Raw genomic sequence first — 25970 nt, 5'->3', positions numbered from 1 at the left:
ATACATCCATAGGGAAGGCCCGTGCCCCAGCAGTGGGGACGTTAATGGGCTGATGATGATGGTGATGATTTTTTAGTAAGTGATTATAATACAAATTATCTTCTTTTTCTTATTTTTAATTGGAAACAACGCAATGATATCTAGTTGCTTCGTGATATAGTCTTTAATGTAGTTTAGTTCGTCATTTTGTTACCTACAGGGCTAACATGTGTGCCACATGATTTTGTTAGAATTTTGACAGAACGACATGACTTGTTTTGGTTCACATATTAGCACCAATCGACAAAACGACATAATTATATCGTCAGAATCGACAAAATTTTAACACAATGCGCATGTTAGTCCTACTAGATAATCTGAGAACAACCCCAAAATATAATTCACTATGTCAATGCTCCCTGTCTCCGGACCTTATTCAAACACTAACTTTTAAAGTAACGCACCAGACAAGATGATGTGTCTAGAAAAGGTCACACAAAGAATTGATTTTCAGTACCTAGTAAATAATAAGATATAAGACTAACACAACAAACAGACAAACACTGACACAAATACTGAGAATTATTGCGGACAGAAGACGCAAGATGATTGGACACCTAATACACGACGAATTTATTAAAAACGTCACAGAAGGAAAGCTAGAAGGAAAGAGAGGAAGGGGAAGACCAAGAAAAGCTTACATGGTACAGATTAAAGAAAAGGTTAACGTCGTGTCTTATAGGGAAGTCAAGGAATTGGCCTTTGATAGACTGGAATGGAAAATGCTACACCGACAAGAGCGTGGCTCTTAAATTGATGATGATGAAGACTAACACGAAGACGCCGCTCATGAAGGTGTGGTGACTCCGCTACCACTTCCGCTCCGCTCATGCAAGAGGAGCCACACACCAGCGCGACGTCATCCTTGGTATGCGGCGGCGCGGCGACCGGTTTTGCTACCTGTCAGGTGGCGCGATCGTGTGCGCGCGCGCCCCGCGCGCGTTCCTCACCGCTGGCTCGCCTACTCACTCTGCTTAGAAGCCTTGCCGTGCTTACCCGCGTTTGCATTGTATTCGCTAGCTACGTACTTATATTTCGCTTCGTTATCGCTTTTATATAATTTCTATCAACCTTACTGCCGTTCATTTGATTGTATCACTCCAGTTTCAATAAATACGTTTTTCATCAAGTAAATAAATTTGGTCATTTCGCGTCAAACCTGGACAATTAATTACTCCTACAACGAACACATCAAAACATCTACATTGGTGACCCCTACTAGTTGGACAGCAGAAAGACGCACCTTACGGCGTGACCTTCGTTTGACATCGGCGGCTGCAATAACTTGTCGGGACACATAATGTCTAGGAAGGCCGCGGAAGATAAGGAGGAGTTCATGGATGCGGCATCGGGCAGCAAAGCCAACACAGGAAAAGGGCATAATGCAGGTACGGACAGTGATTTGGCTACAAATACTAGAAGTGCACAAAACAATGAGATGGGGTGTGGCCCCAGTGTAAGCGATGTGTTCCGCGTTGGTGTCCGCATACCACCGTTCTGGCACGAAGAACCAGACGTGTGGTTTTCGCAAATCGAAAGCCAATTTGTCCTGTCGAATATTACCAACGACGCAACCAAATTTCATTTCGTAGCTGGACAGCTGGAACGCGAGTACGCGAGCATCGTGAAGGACATACTGATCGCACCACCCACTACCGGCGGCAGGTATCAAAAATTAAAAACTGAGCTTATTAACAGAATTTCTCTTTCACGCGAGAAGAAAACCCTCCAACTTATCCAACACGAAGACCTGGGAGATAGGAAACCTTCTCAATTTTTACGCCACTTGCGCAGCCTCGCAGGTGAAGATATGCCGGATGAGTTCATCAGGACTGTGTGGATGAGTCGTTTGCCACCTAACGTGCAGACCGTCGTTGCTTCACAGCATAGGAGCAGCCTGGATGAAGTCGCGGAGCTTGCCGACCGCATCAACGATATCGTCCAGCCACAACTGCAAGTTGCCAGCACAGCGCACAGCATGCCAGGTACCGCTTTAGAGGCACGAGTAGCGGAACTGACTCGGCAAGTGGAGGCTCTTGTTAAGGTACAGCACCAGTCACGCTCTTTTAGGCCAGGACAAAGGCAAGGTCGACAGCACCGCTCACAATCACGCAGTCGCCAAAGATCTCGCTCACGGGAACGCCCAGAGGGACACCCACACTGCTGGTACCATTTCCAATTTGGCGCAAAGGCTAAGAAGTGCGTACCACCCTGCAACTTCGAATCGGGAAACTTCAAGGGCAGCCAGTAGTGGCCGAAAGTGTCTGCCCCACCTCTACAGGCCGCCTGTTCATAACCGACCGGAAGACGAAGATTCAATATCTTATCGATACAGGTTCGGACCTGTGTGTCTTTCCAAAGTCAGCTGTCCGGGTGCCCGTCCGTGCGAAGACCAAGTATGAGTTGTTTGCTGCAAATGGTACAGTAATACCCACATATGGCTATCTCAACCTTCATTTGGACTTAGGTTTACGCCGTGCATTTGAATGGCGATTCATCCTGGCAGACGTCACAAAACCAATTATCGGAATCGATTTTCTAAGTTACTATAACTTGCTCGTCGATTGCCGTCACCAACGCCTCGTCGACAACATCACTTTGCTCTCCGTATCCACACCACGGATTAATTCGACGGAAGCCATATCGTCAGTACGTACCACAATCGCAGACAATCTTTATCACCAAATCTTGCGGGAATACCCCGAAGTTACTCGACCAGCCGGTAAGCCATCTACTCCGAAGCACGCCACAGTCCACCACATTAGAACCACTCCTGGACCCCCAGTCTCTAGCCGTCCACGTCGTCTTGACCCAGAGCGGCTACAGATAGCAAAAAAGGAATTTACCGAAATGTTGGAGCAAGGAACGGCGCAAAGGTCGGAAAGCCCGTGGTCATCACCCCTGCACCTGGCAAGAAAGAAAAACGACGGCTGGAGACCATGCGGGGACTACAGAGCGTTAAACGCAAGGACAGTTCCAGACAAATACCCGGTGCGTAATATACAAGACTTCGCCTACCAGCTGGCCGGCAAAAACATATTTTCGACAGTCGATTTAATCAAGGCCTACAATCAAATTCCAGTGAACGCCGACGATATACCCAAAACAGCCATCACAACCCCTTTCGGACTATTTGAATTTCCATTCATGACATTTGGTCTGCGCAACGCAGCGCAGACCTTCCAACGATTTATAGACGAGATACTAAGGGACATGGACTTCTGTTTTGGATATATAGACGACATCCTAGTCTCCTCGGAATCTGAAAAGGAGCATCAGCAACACCTGAGACAACTGTTCGAGCGCCTCAAACAATATGGTGTCCTCATTAACACTTCTAAATGTGTTTTTGGCCAACCAAAGGTCACTTTCCTGGGTTACACAGTGTCAGCAACAGGTGTACGTCCGTTAGAAGCCAAAGTAGAAGCCGTACAGAATTTTCCTGCTCCAAAGACGATGAAAGAATTAAGGCGATTCCTAGGAATGATTAATTTTTATCGTCGGTTCATTCCAGGAGCAGCCGCCATACAAGCACCACTCAACTCTCTTTTGGCAGGACCTAACACAAAAGGTTCCCAACCGGTAGAGATGACGAAGGAGCAACAAGAAGCTTTCCAGCATTGTAAGTCAAGCCTCGCTCACGCTACTCTCTTAGTCCATCCAGACCCGAAGGCAGAACTGGCCATCCAAACCGACGCGTCAGATTTGGCAATAGGCGCAGTGCTGCAACAGCGCAATTATGGAGACACATGGCAGCCATTGGCATTCTTCTCGAGGAAGCTAAGTCCGTCTCAAAGGAAATATAGTCCTTATGACCGGGAGCTCATGGCGATCTACGAGGGAATCCGGTATTTCCGGTATATGGTGGAAGCTCGAACATTTACAATTTATACGGACCATAAACCGCTCACATTCGCATTCAGTACACGTAGGGATAAATGTACGCCCCGTCAATTCAGGTACCTCGATTACATAAGCCAATTTAGCACGGACATCCGATACATCGCAGGGAACGACAACATCGTGGCAGATGCCTTATCTCGCATTGAAGAAGTCTCATCACCGCCCCTTATCAACTACTCATCCCTAGCACAATCCCAAGCGATAGATAACGAGCTACAATCGCTTCTGAATGATGGATCGACCCTAAAGCTAGAGAAAGTCAGGACCCCACATTCAGACATACAGGTTTATTGTGACGTTTCTACACCAGAACCAAGGCCATTCATCACTATCAAATTTCGCCGCAAAATATTTGACGCTCTCCACTATCTCAGTCACCCAGGCGTCAAGGCTACAGTTCGACTGGTCACTCAAAGATTTGTGTGGCCTGGTATTAGAAAGGACTGCCGTACATGGACTAAACAATGCCTTCAGTGCCAGCGCAGCAAGGTGCAAAGGCATACTTCGGCACCATTAATAGAGTTCAAGACACCTACTGCACGATTTCGGCATGTCCATATGGACATTGTCGGCCCTTTACCCCTTTCTTGTGGTTTCAGATATTGCCTCACCGCCATCGACCGCTTTACACGGTGGCCTGAGGCATACCCCTTACCTGACATCACTGCGGAGACCTGCGCATCCACCTTTGTTGCGGGTTGGGTAGCCCGTTTCGGTTGCCCAGAGCATATCACCACGGATCGAGGCCGCCAATTCGAGTCGCAGCTCTTTCGAGCGCTCGCAGCTCTGATTGGCGCTGTCCACCACACCACAACTTCATACCACCCCGCAGCAAATGGCCTAGTCGAGAGGCTGCACCGGCAGCTAAAGGCCGCAATAACTTGCCACGCCTCATCAACTTGGACGGAAGTGCTACCACTGGTACTTCTGGGTATCCGCAGCGCGTGGAAAGAAGACCTACAAAACTCCGCCGCTGAACTTGTCTACGGTGAACCCCTGCGGTTACCTGGACAGTTTTTCACGTCTACATGCAACACGACGGTCGATATCCAGGACTTCACAAGCCGACTGCGTAGCCACATGAGTCGATTGGCACCGCAACCAACATCATGGCACTCAAATCGCCCGTTTTATCTGCCAAAAGATTTGAACACTACCACACACGTGTTCCTACGACAGGGTCCCGCTAAGAAGCCACTTCAAGCTGCATATGTGGGCCCCTACAAAGTCTTACGTAGAGGCTCAAAGACATTCGACCTGGATGTGCAAGGGCGACAAGTCACGGTCACAATAGATCGTCTGAAACCAGCGCATATGGCAAAAGACAGCACATCTACACCGCAAACCACCACAGACGACGAAGATGCGAGCGCAGAAGTGCCCGTAAGAAAGACGAGGAGCGGCCGGGTTGTCAGATTCCCTGATCACTATCGACCATAGCCATGGTCTCAGCGGGGGAGTATTGTGGTGACTCCGCTACCACTTCCGCTCCGCTCATGCAAGAGGAGCCACACACCAGCGCGACGTCATCCTTGGTATGCGGCGGCGCGGCGACCGGTTTTGCTACCTGTCAGGTGGCGCGATCGTGTGCGCGCGCGCCCCGCGCGCGTTCCTCACCGCTGGCTCGCCTACTCACTCTGCTTAGAAGCCTTGCCGTGCTTACCCGCGTTTGCATTGTATTCGCTAGCTACGTACTTATATTTCGCTTCGTTATCGCTTTTATATAATTTCTATCAACCTTACTGCCGTTCATTTGATTGTATCACTCCAGTTTCAATAAATACGTTTTTCATCAAGTAAATAAATTTGGTCATTTCGCGTCAAACCTGGACAATTAATTACTCCTACAACGAACACATCAAAACATCTACAAAGGCTTTGTGCCTTTAAATAGATATGTATATCGCAATTGGGGTTTTACATCCATCGCAAGATGAACTAAGCACCCTTGCCACCGAGGTTTCTGTTAGACCAAAGTTATAGGCGGTGAGCCGTATCACCGTCTGTAATGGTCGAGCCAACTGTCTTAGTGAAAACTACACTTAAGATAAATAAGAATCTCATTGGTGCAAGTCCAGTACCGGGGTTCGACCGCAGCTCCCCGATTGTGATTCAAGCGGGTATACCACAGGACAACAGTGACTATTAAATATACAGGGTGTTAGAGACATCGTAACGAAAACTTTGAGGGTTGATTCAGACCATGATTCTCAGTTGATATCAAGTGGAATTTTCCATCGCAAAAGTATGGATTTGAAAATAATTAAAAAAAAAAACAAAAAAAAAACATGATATCAACAATTATAATATAAAATCAGAATCATAGTTTGAATTATCACCCTTAGTATTCGTTATGGTGTCACTAACACACATACCTACTTGTATGGCTACCTGTATGTACTTGGATGGGCTGTAAGTGACATCATAACGAATACTGAGAGGTATGATTCAGCTCATTATTCTGAGTTATATTCAAGCTGAATTTTCCATCGCAAAAGTATAGAATTGAAAATATAAAAAAAAAACTAAAAAAGATCATATTGCGATGGAAAATTCCACTTGATATTAACTCAGAATCATTGTCTGAATCATCCCCCTTAGTATTCGTTACGATGTCACTAACACCGTGTATTTACCGTTTTATATTTCAGAACCCTGGCTATATCCGTAACCATGACGATGGGAAGGACAGGATCTCTAGTTGGCAATGTGATGTTTCCCATACTACTGAACATGGGTTGTGTTGTGCCTTTCTTTACACTAACCGGACTTATGATTTGTAAGTACCTATTTTAACAGTAAACAATATTGCGACGGATCACGTAAAAAACTTCCTTGGTCAAAGCATGGATCAAAACTGATTATTTCCTTCTTAAAAGCAGGTATGCAACTAACCAAACCTTTGCTATTTTCTAATAAACCTATTTACCAATTTGAATTGAGAAATACATAAAAATAATAAATAATATGTTTGATACTTTGTCAAGTTTCATAGAACTTAACAACATAGTGTTTGTACAACAAGGTGTATACAGGTTGTTAGTGACATCGTAACGAAAATATTTAGGAATGATTCAGAACATTATTCTGAGTAGTTATCAAGTGTATTTTCCGTCGCAAACTCTAAAATTTTCATGAATTTTCCGACAGGAAATTCCACTTGATATCAACTCAGAATCATGGTCTGAATCATCCCCCTCAGTATTCGTTACGATGTCACTAACACCCTGTATACACCCTTTCCTCGCCAGCTATATTTAAGTCACATTTAATGGGGCGACCACAAAAAACCGGGCACGAAACCAAGTGACAATAATTATCCATGATCCAAACAAAACAAAATTCTGTGTTATGGTTAAGTTATATTGCAATTAATAATTAGTTTTACATTGTATTTCATACAGACGGATTTCCCTGTTCACATCACGTTCTGTAGCACAGAACATAGTTACAATGTTGACAATTTCTAAGACATTTCCAAGATGTGGTAGCGTTTCCGTGTGAACGCTCGAATTCGCGATACGTCGCTCTATGAACGCATTATAAACGAGTCTTATTATTTTTATCAATTTCAATTTCATTTATTCCGTAAACAATATAAAAAATAATAATAATAAAAAAAGGGTTATTTAGGTAAAATCTACGACACACATTTTACAACATTAAAATATACACACATTAAATTAATATTTAGTTTTATTTTTATATTTTAGATTATTTTTTTATTTTTATATAAATTGTGTTAGAATATCTTACAAAATAAATAGATCACAAATTACAATTTAAGAATCACACTGTAGGGATATAAATGTCAACTTAACTATAAAAATATAAAAACTCATAGTCTTAAAAATAATATATCATAGTCTTTCGAGATTAATACATGGAATTTAGAATAATTATTATACGTAAAGTATTACTTCATTGTCAACAATATTGAAACATAAAAAATAAATAAAAATACAGCAATGTCCATGTGAAATAATGTGAAAATGAAAATAATAAATGTAAAAAAAAACTAACCATGTAGAGAATGATTCAAGCAAATAATTCACAAATACAGAAAAAAATTGTTACAAGAGACGGGATACTTTTAAAAATGTTACAATATTTTTCCTATATCGTATATAAAATACCAGATTAACTGAAATAAAATGATGTTAATGAAGACGCGAGGAATCTTCCTTATATAATTTTTGAAATACTCTATCTATTTGTAAAAACTGAGTGTAAATAAGTATTTTATGATTAAGTACGTATTTTTTCGCTGCTTTTTCATGTTTAAGTACTTTTTATTTTATTTTAAATAGTTTGAATATAGCAATAACTGTCATGTAGTGACGGTTTGTCGTATCATTTTAAATATTTTGATAGTTCAAATTCGCACCACAGGCGTTCTTTTTGCGTGCGTTTTGGCGATAGCTTTTCTTGTATAGAAAAGGACCCACTTTTACTTTTGTGTATATTAATTACTCCAAACATCGTGAGGAAACCCACATTCGCGAGAAATGTGTTTTCGGGGGTATATGACCTAACCTGTATTGGGCTGGATTTCCCTTCGCGGGTTGGAAGGTCAGACAGGGAGTCGCTTCTGTAAAAACCGGACCTATCAAATCTTCAGGTTAGGTAAGCGGACCCTGTGAAAAACGGGATGACAACGTTAGGGAGATGATGTATATTAATTAATCCACTAATATCGAGTAGCATTTATATCGTAATATGCGGAGTTAATACGTTGTAAAAAAGTATAAGTACTTAATTGATAATCATTTTTTCATGGTAATAAAATCGCAACTTCAACGGACTATATCTCGAGACGGATGCAGTTTAGAGTTTAACTGTCATATTAACTATTTGTATGAATGCTGTGCAGTGATAAAAAAGACACCAAAAATTCCGTAGCCATATACTTTTTCTGAGTTCTTCTTCTCTCGTGTGGGTTGTGAGGTGAATTAACAACCTCATCAACCCTGGTGTCAGGGTTACTATCGAGCTGCCAAAGGCCCCTGACATGGCTCATATAACGACTACTTACTTCTATTAGTAAGTAGTAACCGGGACCAACAGCTTAACGTGCCTTCCGAAGCACGGATCATCATACTTTCGGGCAATCAGGTGACCAGCCTGTAATGTCCTAACCAAACTAGAGATCACAAAGTATTATTGTGATGTGTCCCCACCGGGATTCGAACTCGGGACCTCCGGATTGTGAGCCTAACGCTCAACCACTGAGTTGAGTTTGCGGCACAAATTGATTATCTCCAACCCCAGAGGAGAGTGATATAATTACTCCAGAAAGCAACAGCGTATTACATTGCGAGTATAATAATTGCGACGCAATAATTATGAATACAAGTACCTTTCGAGGCACTGCTAGCAGAACAAAACCTGTCACTTTCTATTGACTAAGGGTCTCTATTATTCAGGAGTATAACTTCAATACATTGTTAGGCTTGTGCCAGTTTATGACACAAGTTGTGTAAAGAGAAAGAGCCTTTAATAAGCCCAGTCAGTTATTAAAAAAACATAATTGTTTGCCTTTCAAATGCTGGGGGTAAAAAAATATCAGTCTTAGGCGATTCTCACACTGCCCCGTATGATGCAGCTTACGGCGTGGATGCGTTTATCTCCGTTTGTATAGAAAACATGCACAGTCTAACACACAGATAATGCATCCGTAAGAACGCGCGTGGATGCATTTTCTGTGTGTTAGACCGTGCGTGTTTTCTATACAAACGGAGATACTTACAAGCAACGGAAGAACACGCATCCATGCGCTACGCTCCATCATGCGGGGTAGTATGAGAATCCTGTCCTCCTGGGACAAGTCCTGAAAGGGAAAAAATTGAGACTTCTACGACTTGTATAAGTACGGCTATACAGGTTGTGAGAAGCTGCAGTAGTTTTAGCCGGATGAGACGTTCGTTATGTGAAAATTGACGATTCAAAGTGTAACTATGTTACCTACTGAATAAAGATATTTTTGAATTTGGATTTGAATTTGTAGTTTTTGAGATTTCGTGATGACTGAATAATTCTGTGTCACCTTTCGCTTTTATAATTAATATAAGATAATCGTAGTCGTAAAGGCCCCTGACATGACTCATGTAACGATTACTCACTTAAATCAGTAAGTAGTAACCGGGACCAACGACTTAACGTGCCTTCCGAAGCACAGATCGTCTTACTTTTGGACAATCAGGTGTTCAGCCAGGTTAGAATATTTGTCCTAACCTAACTAGGATCCCAAAGTGATTTCTGTGATATGTCCCCACCGGGATTCGAACCCGGGACCTCCGGATGGTGAGACCAACGCTCAACCACTAGACCACAAAGGCCATTATCGGTACTTTTTAATATTCGGGTTGCTTTTATTTATTTATTTATTTATTAGGCATATCAACAGTACAAACACACAACAATTAATAAAACTTTCTTAAGGCTAGTACTAGTGTTGCTAGTGTTGCTTTTATTTTCATTTTATGTATCGGATAACATTTCCGAACCTTGACTCTATTTATACATATAAAGGCGTGTTATGTGGAATTGTCGTACGAATAACGTGTTGACGTGACCCCAATGATTACTACAAAGCGTGTTCCTGTAAGCACGTGTACTTTCTATAGAATCTGGAACAAAGGAGGTCGTGAGCTATTCTGCTCAGATAATGAAGTTACCAAGAGACCTCCAATTCTGTGACATATTCATTGAAGCCTTATACATAATAATATTATTATTGTTTTTATTTTTCATTTCTTTATTTCACCTTCACATATTTTCTTTTTGAATTTGAATTGAAGCCTTGGACTTTTTTATATATATAAAATATTTAAAAATAAATAAATAAATAATTAATTTTTATTTATTAATATTTAAATATTTATTCAGAAACAATAATAATAAAAAACAGAATGTAAATCCACCACAGGCTTCGTCAGTACCAACATTCATATTAAAAAAAAATAAAAAAAATAAGGGAAAGCATATTCAATTCATACATAATAAAATCCGCACAAGCTTCGTCATATATATTATTACTATTTTCTGATTTTTTATTTTTATTTTTGTTCGTAACATTATATGTTTATTGCACCAGTCCGTGCTCCAATGCATTAAGTTCTTTCACCCTAAGGTTGCCTGGCAGAAATTGCTATTTAGCAATAAGGCCGCCTATTGTACTTATGTTTTTATTCGTATGTTTATGTCCTTTGTATATGTCGTTGTTCAATAAAGTATTATTGATTGATTGACTTTTGGAAAATATGGGGATGAGTATTTTTCCCTCATGTACGGATGAAAATCACGCCTGTACTGGCAGACAGAAGCGACTGTCTGTCTGACCTTCCAACACACGAAAGGAAAACCAGCCCAATACAGGTTAGATCACATACCTCCGAAAAAGCATTTCTCGGGAATGTGGGTTTCCTCACGATATTTTCGTTCACCGCTGAGCACATGATAATCATTTGTGATCCAAACATGAATTCGAAAACAAATTCGACAATATTGGTTTAGACCTGTGCTGGATTCCAACCTGCGACCTCAAAGTGAGAGGCAAGCGTTCTACCAACTGGGCCACCACGGCAAGAATAAACGTGCTATGGAATTAGAAATTATACAAAACGCCGTCAGAGATATTTAATTGATTTGTTTATAAAAGTAAAGACTAAAGACGCGCCCAAAATATTTCAAACTTTACTCTGTAATTATAATTTATTGCTTTCAAGCGAATATCCTGAAAGTTGATCGTTTCAAATTAAATTGTTCCGATAATAAAATACTGCGCAACGATTAATTTAACGAGATGTAGACTTTAAACTCGAAACTTTGTAAGGATCTTTAGGGCGGGATTTTCATTACGGTATTTAGTCCTAATCTTCTTATTATGAGAACAATATCTATAAAAGTACCTTCAAATTAAGAAAGAAAGAGAAATCTCTTTGTTTAGAGCTAAGCTTACCTGTACTATCTCTTTTCTTTGTATGCTCCTTGTGTCTGTTTTATTGTGTACAAATAAATAAATAAAGAGAGAAAGAAATAATTTATTTCTATATTGGACGCCACATTAACAAATTTACATTACTTAAAAAAAGAAACAAAAAGACAAAAATTAATCGCGTTGCTGCAGCACTGAATCCGCGCAACAGTTGCACTGCAAGATAAATCCATAAAAATTGTAGGTATATGCCTAATGTTATAAGGCGACGAGTCATGATGGAAACGATTGTATTTTGTGTGCTCACGTGTCTATTTTCCAGTTTAAACAATTTTTACATCTTCGACTCAAAAACAACCGGCCGCCATTTCCCGTCATTCCGCAATTCCATCTCCTGTCTCGCTCATTCATCGCTCTCTCTTTCACACACTTTAACGTTCCGTTTCTTTCGGACTACCGCTGTGGTCCAGCGGTTGAGCGTTGGGCTCACGATTCGGAGGTCAGTCCAGAGCCATCTCGATGCATAAACAAGCGGCAAAGAAAGAGGGTAGACAGATATGTCTGCCTGTAGAAAATTATGAATCTACCTACTCCACTCCAATCTCATCAGTCATCCCGTGATCATGGCACTTGCAACAGTGTCGGAATATCGGGAGTCTCAGTCTACTTTAAAAGCAGTAAGAACCCGTTATTATGTGTTTTAATTATGATATTCAATATCTCCTATACTTAAAGGTTGCCTGGAAGAGATTGCTACTTAGCAATAAGGCCGCCTATTGTACTAATTCTATTTCTCTTTTGTTTTGTATTTTGTTTTTTCCTGTTTGTGCAATAAAGTATTTGTTATGTTATGTTATGTTATAATAACAGCGTAAACTTAAAATCGCGTAAACTTTAGAGGAGCTCGGTGGCGCAGCGGTTAATGTGCTCGGTCTGCGATTGTTGAAGTTAAGCAACTTTCACAAAGGCCCGTCATAGGATGGGTGACCACAAAAAAAAGTTTTCATCTCGAGCTCCTCCGTGCTTCGGAAGGCACGTTAAGCCGTTGGTCCCGGCTGCATTAGCAGTCGTTAATAACCATCAATCCGCACTGGGCCCGCGTGATGGTTTAAGGCCCAATCTCTCTATCCATCCATAGGGAAGGCCCGTGCCCCAGCAGTGGGGACGTTAATGGGCTGATGATAACAGAACTTGAAACAAAGCCATTTATATTGTTTTTGTGGATCGTAGCCTAAAAAGTTCTTCATTCTCATCACTAGATTTATTGTAATAAGACCTTTACTTTATAATGTTTATTCGTATGCACATATTAATATCGACGTCGACAAAGGCTTTGGCCACACTTGATCCCGTTTGTGCCGTAAACTTGTATATTAAAGCTCTTCGGAGTATCGCAAGATTTACGATGTACTAGAGTACTGCTCAAGTGGGTCGTATTTCATATATGTATGCTTGAAAGTGTTGTATGGTAGAATATTGCAATGTAGGATTAGTATAAGAATTTGTAGGTCCTTAGAGGGTTTGAAATGTGAGCTGTGGTAGCCCAGTTGGTTCTAATCCAGGACATTTTTGGATCATAAATGATTATCACGTGCTCAGCGGTGACGGAAAACATCGTGAGCAAACCACATTCCCGAGAAATGCGTTTCAAAGGTACGTGACCTAACCTGTGTTGGGTTGGTTATCCCTTCGCGGGTTGGAAGGTCAGACAGGCAGTCGCTTCTGTAAAAAATCGGACCTGTCAAATCTTCAGGTTAGGTAAGCGGACCTTGTGAAAACGCGATAACGCTAGGGAGATGATGAAGTTCACGTTTATATTCCAATTGGATAGTAAGAGATACAAATATCCATCGCAAGATGATAAATAAATAAATAGTACTCAAGCCTCCGCGAGCTTTAGTCGCCTTATAGAAAGGCGACTAATAATAAATAATCACTCAAATATTAAACTATTCTTTAAAAGAATAATGTTTGATGGCCTCCGTGGTCCAGTAGATGAGCATTGGTTTGAATCCCGGTGGGGAAATATCACAAAAATCAATTTGTGATCCCTAGTTTGCTAAGGACTTTACAGGCTGATCACTTGATTGTCCGAAAGTAAGACGATCCGTGCTTTGGAAGGCACGTTATGCCGTTGGTCGCGGTTACTACTTACTGATGTAAGTACGTAGTCGTTACATGAGTCATGTCAGGGGCTTTTGGCGACTCAATAGTAACCATAACACCAGGTTTGATGAGGTTGGTAATCCTCACAACCCACACGATAGAAGAAGAATGAAGAATGTTCTTAATTTACAAACCACTCTTCAAAATAAAAAAAAGAAATGAAGTATAAAGCACAAGTAGTCAGGACTTAACTTTGATGTAAACTATAACAAACTCTTTTCCCAAAGGTCTTCATCAATTTGAAGACCGCAATTTGTAACGAGGTATAATTTGAACAATTTGAAGTTATATAGGTCATTTAGACAAACTGACTAGTGTTCAGACCAGCGAACACAGAATGGCATTAAGAATTCATGGCAACCATTACCAAGTGAACTGCTTCTAAAGTTTTATTACTAGTTAGGTCACTTGTTAAACTTTGACCTACCTACGTAGTAACTGGACCAACTCAGCAAGACCTCAGCATCAGATTTTTGATGAGACTACATTTGTAATGTATCAGTCAATCACATATCGGCCTCCGTGGTTCAGTGGTTTGAGCGTTCGGCTCACGATCCGGCGGTCCCGGGTTCAAATCCCGGTGGGGACATATTACGAAAATCACTTTGTGATCTCTAGTTTGGTTAGGTCATTGCAGGCTGATCTAATGCTGAGCTAATGCAAATTAGTTGTTGTTACATGAGCCATGTCAGGGGCCTTTGGCGATTTGGCGATTTGGCGAGGGTTGATGAGGTTGGTAATCCACCTCACAAGAGTGTCACTTCTATATTCAAATTCAAAAATATCTTTATTCAGCAGGTAACAAACATAGTTACACTTTAAATCGTATTTTTTTACGTAACGAACGTCTCGTCCGCCTAAAACGTTTTTTTACATAATAATATAATACAATTTGTCGCATAATCAGAAACATACGTAACTTCGTCACGTCCAACTAGGCGTTTAAGTGCTTTGAATCTGACCTGGTCCAAACGAACCCATTACACTAGCGGCATTGCCCCCCCGTTGCACAGCCACTGACAGGCGTTGGACCAGGTAAGACTCAGACCTAGGGTCACCCTCTCTGACTACATTACATTATAATTATTAAATTTTTATAGATATATTGTGACGCCAAAGTTAAAAATACTAATTTCTTATAAATTTAAATTCAAAAATATCTTTATTCAGTAGGTAACATAGTTACACTTTGAATCGTCAATTTTTACATAACGAACGTCTCATCCGCCTAAAACTACTGCAGCTTCTCACAACCTGTATAGCCGGGGAAAAGAAGCTGCAAGAAAAACCTCGGCACAGGGCCCTAGACGTTCTTTAAAAATAATAAAAATAAACATAAAATATTGATATACAATTGAGTAATTTACCTGCCTAATATCAGTTGTCAGACAGTTAATCCCATGCATTCATAATATCTTCTAAATAATCACTAACTTTATAATAACCTTTTTTTACGTAGTATTATTGTATATTCTATGGTAAGAAATTGTTTGCGGCCGTGTAAATTGACCCACGATACCCGTCACGTGACACCTGTGGTACAAAACGAAATTTCCTAATAGATGTCCCTGTCGGGAAGGGTAGAGACAATTTGTCAAAGGACATCTCGTTGTCATTTTTGGTATTTGCGTCCAGAAATAGATATGATGTACTGCATGACAGGTTATTAGTAGATAGCGCACAGTAAATACAGGGTATTAGTGACATCGTAACAAATACTAAGATGGGTGATTCAGACCATGATTCTGAGTTGGTATCAATGTTCTTTTAGTTTTTTTAAATGATTATTAATTCTATACTTTTGCGATCAAAAGTTCCACTTGATATAAACTCAGAATAATGAGTTGAATCAGCCCCCTCAGTATTCGTTACGATGTCACTTAAACCTCGTACAAGTACATACAGGTAGCCATACAAGTAGGTATGGGAGTTAGTACACCTTAACGAATACTGGGGGGATTATTCAGACCATAATTAAAGCACATAATAACGGGTTCTTACCGCGTTTAAATGGGGATATGAGACTCCCGATATTTCGACACTGTTGCAAGTGCCATGATCACGGAATGACTGATGAGATTGGAGTGGAGTAGGTAGATCCATAATTTTCTACGGGCAGACATATCTGTCTACCCTCTTTCTTCGCCGCTTGTTTATGTTTTTGATATCGGAATGTTCGGAACCATCTGAACTCGCACCAAACTGACTACGACAAACTGCACTCACTGTGTCCTCACGTTTTTTCACCACATTAGGCCGTTTTAAGCTTTTTACAACACCTACTACTGGATTCCACTTGCTCGATAATTTAAACCCGTCTTCCCTGTTGAAATTTTTATGTTTCCTGATTTCAAACCATGATTTATTCAGACCATGATTCTAAGTTGATATTAAGTGGAATTTCCTGTCAGAAAATTCATAGAAATCGTTTGTAACTTCCTAAGCCCTATGATCAACAAATTGTCGCTGATGTCCCGAATTCGACGTATCTGCAATATTTGTAAAAACTGATTTACACTTTCCACAATTGTCAATAACACACAAATCACTTTAGCTAAAAAATGCTGATACCTCAGTTAGCAAAGTCAGCCACGAAACGTGTTATCTTGCTCATTGATTTATGTACACGTCGTGTGTGCTAATGTATGTATAATGTATCTGACCTTTCTGACTATGCCCCAAATGTGGGGCATGTAATAATATGCCATTACAACCTTTCTAGTATAATTACTGACAAAATTATGCTTTTGAAAAAAATCTATACGCCGCTAAAAATAGCTTGATCAGATCGGCAGCAGGATAGACAGATAGAATACAAACTAAAATATATTGCTTCGACAGCTTTTGTACAACAATATTTTATGTTTATTAAAAAAAAAGAACGTCTAGGGCCCCGTGCCGAGGTTTATCTTGCAGCTTCAATAAATATTATGGAATATTATGTTCGCATTAGCCCTGATTCTTGCAGACACCTCGTAATTTTATTCTTAATTCAATCTATCATTTTCCTGTACGTCGAAAAGGAAATTGACGGGTGATTGACAGCTCTTAATTTTAAAATGAATGAGTTCATTAATGAATAATCCGAACGCATCAAATAGGCATCTCGCTGATATGCCATCCGTTTTATGTATGCCGTCAAGTTAATTCTGTCGGGTTATTGGCCGGCGTAAAATTTCAAGAGGGTAATTAAAATTTCTGCCAAAAATTGAGGTGTATTCCGTAAATTTTAATCCTGTCGATTACCGGTGCCTTTACTTTTCAATTAAATAAACAGCCTATTTACGTCCCACTGCTGGGCACAGGCCTCCCCTCAATCAACCGGAGGGGGTAAGGAGCATACTCCACCACGCTGCTCCAATGCGGGTTGGTGGAGGTGTTTTTACGGCTAATAGCCGGGACCAACGGCTTAACGTGCCCTCCGAAGCATCCGAAAAAGCTCCGAAAAACAATCATCTTACTTTTTCGGACAATCAGGTGATTCAAGCCTGAAAAGTCCTTACCAAACAAAGGACAGTCTCACAAAGTGATTTCGACAATGTCCCCATCGGGAATCGAACCCGGACCTCCAGATCGTGAGCCTAACGCTCTAACCACTAGACCACGGAGGCTGTCAGACCACGGAGGCTGTCAAATTTAACTAACCTTTTCAATTATAACTTAAAATTAAATTACATGGTGTGTACTGGATTCAGCACTATTGTGGTGCGAAATAGTTTTTACAATATCGTGCGCAGTCATCGAGGTCCATGAGATTGATTTTCGCGAAAATATTCCAAATTCGAAGCAGTTTGGCGAAACCTTCACCCCAATGACATTATTTTGAGACAGGTTTTGACATGGTGTAAGGACCACAAAAAATGTACCGTGTACTACGTTCAAGATAAATTATGAAATTCTGATTACTAAATAAAGACAGAACTAAAATTAACGAAAAACTTTAAGTAACTTATTTCTACTTAAGTATTTCTTTTTTTTACTTCTTTTTTTATTATTTTTCTTTTTCTTATTTTTCTTTTTTTTTCTTTTTACTTATTTCTTTCGTCGTGGAGATCCTTGGTGGAGGCCTGTCCAGCAGTGGGCGTCGTACGGCTGATGATGATGACTTTAACTTATTTATTTTAATTTTAAAAAGAAACGTACTAATAAGTCTGCCATTTTATCCCTTATTTTAATGACGTCACAGTGTGCTTTTTCATACACCTTGAAATTTCGTGTTTTTTGACATTTAGAAAAAAGTAACTGATTTGACTAGTTGGAAACTAACATTATTTTTTTTATTTGTTTCAGGTGTAACAGCAATGATCCTTATGTTACCAAAAAAGAAGACTGTGTAGTTAAGGTTGAAGAAGAATTTTGTAAGAAAATATGAAGTATTTTACACTTTCTAGTGTTGGTAACATTAAAATATAAAAGTAACGCCATCTATGATTTGGTGATGAAATCAGTTTTATATGGGTATTAATACAATTATTATTAGTAATATTAAAATATTTATGATTGGAACATTATATTGGTTTTATTCATTTTCAAGCTAAATAATTTCGTGATAAATGATAAAATATGGTCTATTTTTATCTACCTTCAATATGATAAAGAGAAATAAACAATAGACGAAACAAACGCCCATAATCATTAACTTTTTGAAGTGACTTATTGTGAATTTGCCTAAAATGGCATTAACTACTTGGCCGGACAAATGGGGAGTGGTGAGGGCTCTGATCCGGTACAAAAAAGGCAACAGGTCTGAGTGAATCCCGAGGAGAGGGTGGCCAATTGGGTAGTTTCCTAGGTCAAAGATAAATTATAAAATTTCGATCACTAAATAAAGATAGATTTCAAATAACGAAAAACATTTAATTTTGTGTATTCAACTTATTTATGAATTTTAATCAAGAAAAAGAAGTTTTTCTTTGACGTCACAGTGTACTTTTTTCGCTTTTTTATACAAAATAGTAATTTCGTATTTTGGCGTTTAGTAAAAAGTAACTGACACAGCCTCCGTGGTCTAGTGGTTAGAGCGTTAGGCTCACGATCGGGAGGTCCGGGTTCGATTCCCGATGGGGACATTGTCGAAATCACTTTGTGAGACTGTCCTTTGTTTGGTAAGGACTTTTCAGGCTTGAATCACCTGATTGTCCGAAAAAGTAAGATGATTCCGTGCTTCGGAGGGCACGTTAAGCCGTTGGTCCCGGCTAGTAGCCGTAAAAACACCTCCACCAACCCGCAGTGGAGCAGCGTGGTGGAGTGTGCTCCATACCCCCTCCGGTTGATTGAGGGGAGGCCTGTGCCCAGCAGTGGGACGTATATAGGCAGTTTATGTTATGTTAAAAAGTAACTGATTTTACTGCTTGGAAACTAGCCTATTGGGCACGAGGCTCGGTTCAGAGCGTAGTACAGGGTAGTGACAAAGGCCACATCGAAACAATTCATCTATAAAAGCAATATTGCAATTTGATATTTGCGCATATAAAAGTAAATATCAAATAGTCTTCGTCTTCTATCGTGTAGGTTGTGAGGTGGATTACCAACCCCATCACCTGGTGTCAGGGTTATTACCTTAGTGGCCGCGTTCAGAGGGTTGATGTGCATGGCTCCAGATCGTGTGGATCTAACGTCACTATAGGCGTCCCGCAGGGCTCAATTCTAGGTCCATTTCTATTCCTAGTTTACATAAACGACCTACCTAGTCTTGTAAAACATGAAGTGGTGCTGTTTGCAGATGATACCTCCTTACTTTTTAAAGTAAAGAGACGACAAGATTCCTTTGACGATGTAAACAACGCCATTTCAGAGGTAGTGGATTGGTTTACTGTAAACAACCTGCTACTTAATGAAAATAAAACAAAATATGTTTATTTTACGTTATCGAATGTTAGTAGGCCGCTCGATTCTATTATTGTAAAAAATAAGGAATTGGACCTCACGGATACTGCTGTATTTTTGGGAATTACTTTGGACGCTAAGTTGCAATGGAGTCCTCATATTGATAAGTTGTCCAAAAGGCTCAGCTCAGCAGCATTCGCGGTCAAAAAAATTCGTTTAATAACCGATGTAGAAACCGCGCGATTAGTTTATTTTGCCTACTTCCACAGTCTAATGTCGTACGGCATCTTGCTGTGGGGTCATGCTGCAGATGTGAACAGCATTTTTGTTCTGCAAAAGCGGGCCATTCGGGCGATTTACAAATTGGGACCCAAGATGTCACTTAGAAATAAATTTAAAGAAATTAATATTTTAACTTTGGCATCACAATATATCTTTGAAAACTTAATATATGTAAAAAAACATATAGGATTATTTGCAAAAAATAGCGATCGGCACATTGTTAATACCCGGAATAAAAATAAACTTGCTTTACAAGTCAGTCGATTACATAAGATTACTAAATCTTTTAAGGGGCAATGTATACGTTTTTACAATAAGATTCCCATTGACATTCAGAATTTGCCTTTCAACTGCTTTAAGACAGTAGTTAAACAAAAACTTTACAAAAAAGGTTATTATAAAGTTAGTGATTATTTAGAAGATATGAATGCATGGGATTAACTGTCTGAGAACTGATATTAGGCAGCTAAATTACTCAATTGTATATCAATATTTTATGTTTATTTTTATTTTTTTTTAAAAGAACGTCTAGGGCCCTGTGCCGAGGTTTTTCTTGCAGCTTCTTTTCCCCGGCTATACAGGTTGTGAGAAGCTGCAGTAGTTTTAGGCGGATGAGACGTTCGTTATGTAAAAATTGACGATTCAAAGTGTAACTATGTTACCTACTGAATAAAGATATTTTTGAATTTGAATTTGAATTTGAATTATTGAGCCGCCATAGGCCCCTGACATGACTCACGTAACGACTACGTACTTACATCAGTAAGTAACCGGGACCAACGGCTTAACGTGCCTTCCGAAGCACGAACCATCTTCCTTTTGGACAATCAGGTGATCAGCCTGTAATGTCCTAACCAAACTAGGGATCACAAAGTAGTTTTTGTGATTTGTCCCCACCGGGATTCGAACCCGGGACCTCCGGATTGTGAGCAGAACGCTCAACCACTGGACCACGGAGGCCGTATCAAATAGTACTATTGCTTTTTTAGATGAATTGCTTCGATGTGGCCTTTTTAACCCCCTGGTAATACCTAATAGTACGCAGTTCATCTATATTCTATTTATATCTATATCTTGGATAGTAGTCTATCATATCGAAGACAAACTAAGATACAAACCACTCATCAGTATTCAAGTAACCCTCATCTCCTTCATTGTAGTCAAGCGCTCTATCTAAGGTTAACAATATCAACTGCACATTTAACCACGGGTCAAAATACAGCAGTCTAGTTCGAGAGACATGTAGAAGTTCAACCTAGCTGTAAGGTCAGTAGAGATGGGATGACTAGACTCAGAACAATGGATTCGGATATTTACTTTTTACAAAAAAAAAAAAAAAAAAAACAGTTTACAGAACAATGCTATATAGATTAAAAATATAGAAACAAAAAGGCCATTTACAGGTTTTCACCAGAAAAAACATAATAGTTAAAGTCAGCCGCTGGTGGCTGACTAAAAAGATTTAAAAAAAGATTTGAAAGACATTACAGACTGATCACCTGATTGTCCGAAAGTAAGATGTTTATGAGGTTGGTAATCCACCTCTCAACCTACACGAGAGATGAAGATATCAAAACAAATAAGACAAATTTCACGTAAAACGGGTTATCAACTCGGCATAAAACTCTGAAGACACAAAGTCAACAAAGAGCTGATTTTCAGCTGAACCCTTAAATAAAATTAGCAGGTTTAAATAACAATAAAATAAATAACTACTTAATTAAAAACAAAACAGATACGTTCTAAAAAAAACAATATTCAAGTTTCGATACGACAACGAATGAATCGAATTTGTGTTTACTTTGTTTTTCTACAACATAATTGACTACTTGTTTACAAACACTGGTTGATATTAAAGTTCCTCGAATAAAAACATCATCTTCTTCATTATCATATAGAAGGCTTTATCTTTTGCGTTGATAGAAAATGTTCTTGAATTCCTTTTGCGGCATTAAGTACATACTATTCTTTGGCAACTGCGCAATCCTTTCATACAACAAAGAACGTCGCCTCAAGACACACGCTGAAAATAAAATTAAGTTAACCTACTTACGGCAAAATCAACCTGAACTTTGTAGCTTTGTAAAAGAAAATCCTTCAAGATATAAACAAGGTGATAACAATTATGATCAAGGGTGTATGTTTCTGAGAATATAATATTATTAATATTATTAGTTAATAATATATTTAAGAGAGATAAGAGAATGTATTATATATTATATTATAATAATATTAATTTTAGTTGTTGGAAAAAAGATTCTTAAATGTAAATAACAATTATTTTAATCTGCATTAATTAATTTCTACGTGCAACCAGGCTACCACGGAATAGAAGAAAGTGATTGGAAAGGCCCTAACGCGCATTTTGTATGAGAACCGCTGTCGCCGGTTCAACCCCACACTCTTTTACTACTCCTGCAAACAGATAAATACGATACTTCTAGCTTCTCATATTCCACTCAATTCAAATGCCACTTTGCCGGCAATGTATATTTTATGTGACAGACTGCAATTTTATCATTACGTCTCGTAAGATACCGCATACTTAAGCATTTTCATGATAAACAGCCGATACTAGCTGTTTTTACATACTGTTTTTAGCTTTCCCGTGATAAGGAGGGATCGATCGATAGTTGTTATTAGATTTTTGCCTTGCAAGATAATAAAATGCACAAGACGACCTTTTAATATACTGTCGCAGAGCTCCGTGCGTCGTAAAGTTTGCGAGTGGAGCGCTAAGTTGAAGTATGAACTATATGTTCATACTTGTATGGCGCGCGTTTGTCAGGATCGAAGCAAATGGAATTCCATAGTCCCTGCTTACCCCGGTATGTACGTATGTGTATCTGCCTAAATGTCTGGTTTAAAACTCTGTTTACTTAAATTCTTACTCTGTTTTTTATTGTCGAGAACATTTCCAAAGTGGGAAACATTCTTGGGAACGGCACAGCATTTCATCATTTTTTGGAAGAAATTGCTCTACAGCAATAAGGCCGCCCAAACTGTACTGTATTCATGTGTTATGTATATGTCTGATTGTTGAAATTCAGTTCTGTGCAATAAAGTACATTTGATTTGATTTGTATACGTATAACTTAAACCCTCAGCTTCACGCCAAATCGTATTGGGCGTATCACTCCCTATGGGTCTTTTTTAGTCTTACATGGCCATAAGCTGCTACGGAGTAAAAGGGACAGCAAGTGAAATTTGTCTCGCTCACACTTACGCTGTAGGCGGCTCACGGCAAGAATGAGGTTTTTGTACGGGGTGTCTGGGGTGTGACGGAAAAAAATAAGTTATTGGAGAAACTCCAGTACCGGGAATTGAATCGGCGCTCCCAGTTGACTTAATCTACAAAATAAACTCTCTTATTTTTATTTCGTGTGATCGGTCAGGTTATTATTAATTAGCCCCTTAAGGCCCCGATTCCAGAAGACATCTCCTAATTTTATTTTAATTTATACCCTTCATTTCCTTATCCGCCGAAAAGGATTAAGGGACGGAAGATTGACATCTGTGAAATTTAAAATGAACAATAACCCAGGCGAATCACATAGCCATCTCGCTGGTATGCAACCTATTTGACGTGTGTTATCAACTTAATTTGGTCGGAATTTTCGCGAATGTGAAATTTTGAGAAGGTTGTAAAGTTTGTAAATTTCATAATAAAATTGACGTGTGTTTGTGACGTGTGATTTATGCATAAGGATAATAAAATGACAGGTATAGCTTAAAATAAATTTAGGTGGTGTGTACAGTCATGAGTAATATCATGTACCCACTTTAAAACCATTTCGCACTATTATATTATTTGACATTTAATGACTTACGGTTTAATTTGTCAACAAAATTAATGTGACATGGTATCAAACTGTATACATATTAGTTCTCGTGACCGTATAGCACCATTGGCTCAAGAATTTAAATCTGTTTTATACAATAATGTTTAGTTTTTGAAAGTTTTTTTGGATATTCGGACATTTTGTTCGTATTATGGAATAAGTAACATCCCTATTGAGGCAAGTTTCAGTTGATGAATACGTAGGTAAGTTTGACGTGAAGTTTGGTGGGATCTAATTTGCAACTGTTAACTTTGCAGCGAATTATTTAGTTTTATATACTGTAGTTCAATTTCTTGTTCAAACTTGACCTCTCGGGCAGCATACATTTTGTGGAATTATTAGAGATTTTACTAAGAAATGTTAAGAATGTTCAAATATTGGACAGTCTGTCTCTAGGCAGTTTTTTCATCATAAGGTAAAAAAGACGGTACTTCATTTTTGTTTTTAGATTCATGTAGGTACATACTTATTAGGTAAAACAAACATAAAACTTATGGAACACACGTCAATTTTAGGCAGATAAAGGAGCTAAATCCTGCGGACGCCATCTAATTTTATTTTAAGTTATACCTGTCATTTTCTTATTTGTTGAACAAGAAAGAGATAGGTAAAATAAACATAAAACTTATGGAACACACGTCAATTTTAAGCAGAAATCTAAAACAACCGTCTAAACATTTTACATCGGCCAATAACCCGACAGAATTAATCTGACAGCACAAGTCAAACGGTTCGCATACCAGCGAGATACCTTTTTGATTCGCCCGGGTTAATCATTCATTTACTCATTCTTCCTAAAATTTACGACTGTCAATCATCCGTCTCTTTCCTTTTCGGTGAATAAGAAGATGACAGGTATAACTTAAAGTAAAATTAGGAGGTGTCTGCAGGAATCGGGGCCATAATCACTCTTTTCTTTCTTTCTTGTTGTTTATGCTAATCACTCTCAATATTTTGGACAATATACATAATATAATAATATATTGGACAGAATTAAGTTGACAGCACACGTCAAATGGGTTGCATAATAGCGAGATGACGTCAAGATGGCGCCACCAGTGTTTAACGCGTATATTTTTTGAATAAGAAAAGTATTCGATTTTTTAGTTTAGGTATCAAATAGTAGTGAATATGTAGTATAATATCTAACAATTTGCAATTTCAATATTAAGCAATTGGTCCCGCCATTTGGCGCTAATCTCGACTGATACTGATGTATTGTGGAACATTCTTCGTGAGAATTAAAGATATCAAAATGAGGTCGAAAATCTGCACTCGAAGGCGACTCAATGTCATGTCATGCCGCATTATCATCATCATCAGCCCATTAACGTCCCCACTGCTGGGGCACGGGCCTTCCCTATGGATGGATAGGGAGATCGGGCCTTAAACCATCACGCGGGCCCAGTGCGGATTGATAGTTATTAACGACTGCTAATGCAGCCGGGACCAACGGCTTAACGTGCCTTCCGAAGCACGGAGGAGCTCGAGATGAATTTTTTTTTGTGGTCACCCGTCCTATGACCGGCCTTTGCGAAAGTTGCTTTACTTCAATAATCGCAGACGGAGCGCGTTAACCGCTGCGCCACCGAGCTCCTCCAATATTAGACAGAAAATTGATTAATTTTGTTTCACGCGTTGCGCTATATAGGTAGCGTATAGACGAGGAATAGGCAAGTTTCCAACTAGTCAAATCAGTTACTTTTTAATAAACACCAAAACCCGAAATTACTATGGAGTTTGTATGAAAAAGCAATCTGTGACGTCATAGTGAATAAAAACGTGATAAACTGTCGCACTTATTTAATTTTTCTTTATATTATTTATTTTGTTCCATATCCGCAGCAGTTTGTACTAGTCCACCCAGCGTGACATACCAGTTGAATTTCGAATTTATCGTAACCGCATATATTATACAGTCCATTAAAATTTTGTTTTTACACCCGCCCAACCAATATTCATCAATAAGTTAAATA

The 25970-nt window shown here is 39.2% G+C and overlaps 2 protein-coding genes and 1 long non-coding RNA gene across 4 annotated transcripts in view; 2 read left to right on the top strand and 1 right to left on the bottom strand.

Moving 5' to 3' along the window:
- LOC126374589 (uncharacterized) overlaps nt 1-18552 on the top strand; it is a 39349-nt gene extending 20797 nt beyond the window's left edge. Inside the window, exons 8-9 of the mRNA XM_050021279.1 lie at nt 6594-6721; nt 18335-18552. Coding sequence (XP_049877236.1) covers nt 6594-6721; nt 18335-18381 — 175 coding nt within the window. The 3' untranslated portion in view covers nt 18382-18552. The remainder of the gene's footprint in view (nt 1-6593; nt 6722-18334) is intronic.
- The window catches only part of LOC126374417 (hemicentin-2-like), a 418670-nt gene that overhangs the window by 259271 nt on the left and 133429 nt on the right, over nt 1-25970 (bottom strand). The window lies entirely within an intron of this gene.
- LOC126374534 (uncharacterized) lies at nt 672-6229 on the top strand. The gene is made up of 2 exons (XR_007567454.1): nt 672-834; nt 5818-6229. It is a non-coding gene; the product is annotated as an uncharacterized LOC126374534 (long non-coding RNA).

The sequence above is a fragment of the Pectinophora gossypiella genome, chromosome 17 (genome assembly GCF_024362695.1).
Source record: "Pectinophora gossypiella chromosome 17, ilPecGoss1.1, whole genome shotgun sequence".
In the NCBI taxonomy this organism is placed as follows: domain Eukaryota; kingdom Metazoa; phylum Arthropoda; class Insecta; order Lepidoptera; family Gelechiidae; genus Pectinophora; species Pectinophora gossypiella.
This window is presented reverse-complemented; position numbering and strand designations above follow the sequence as displayed.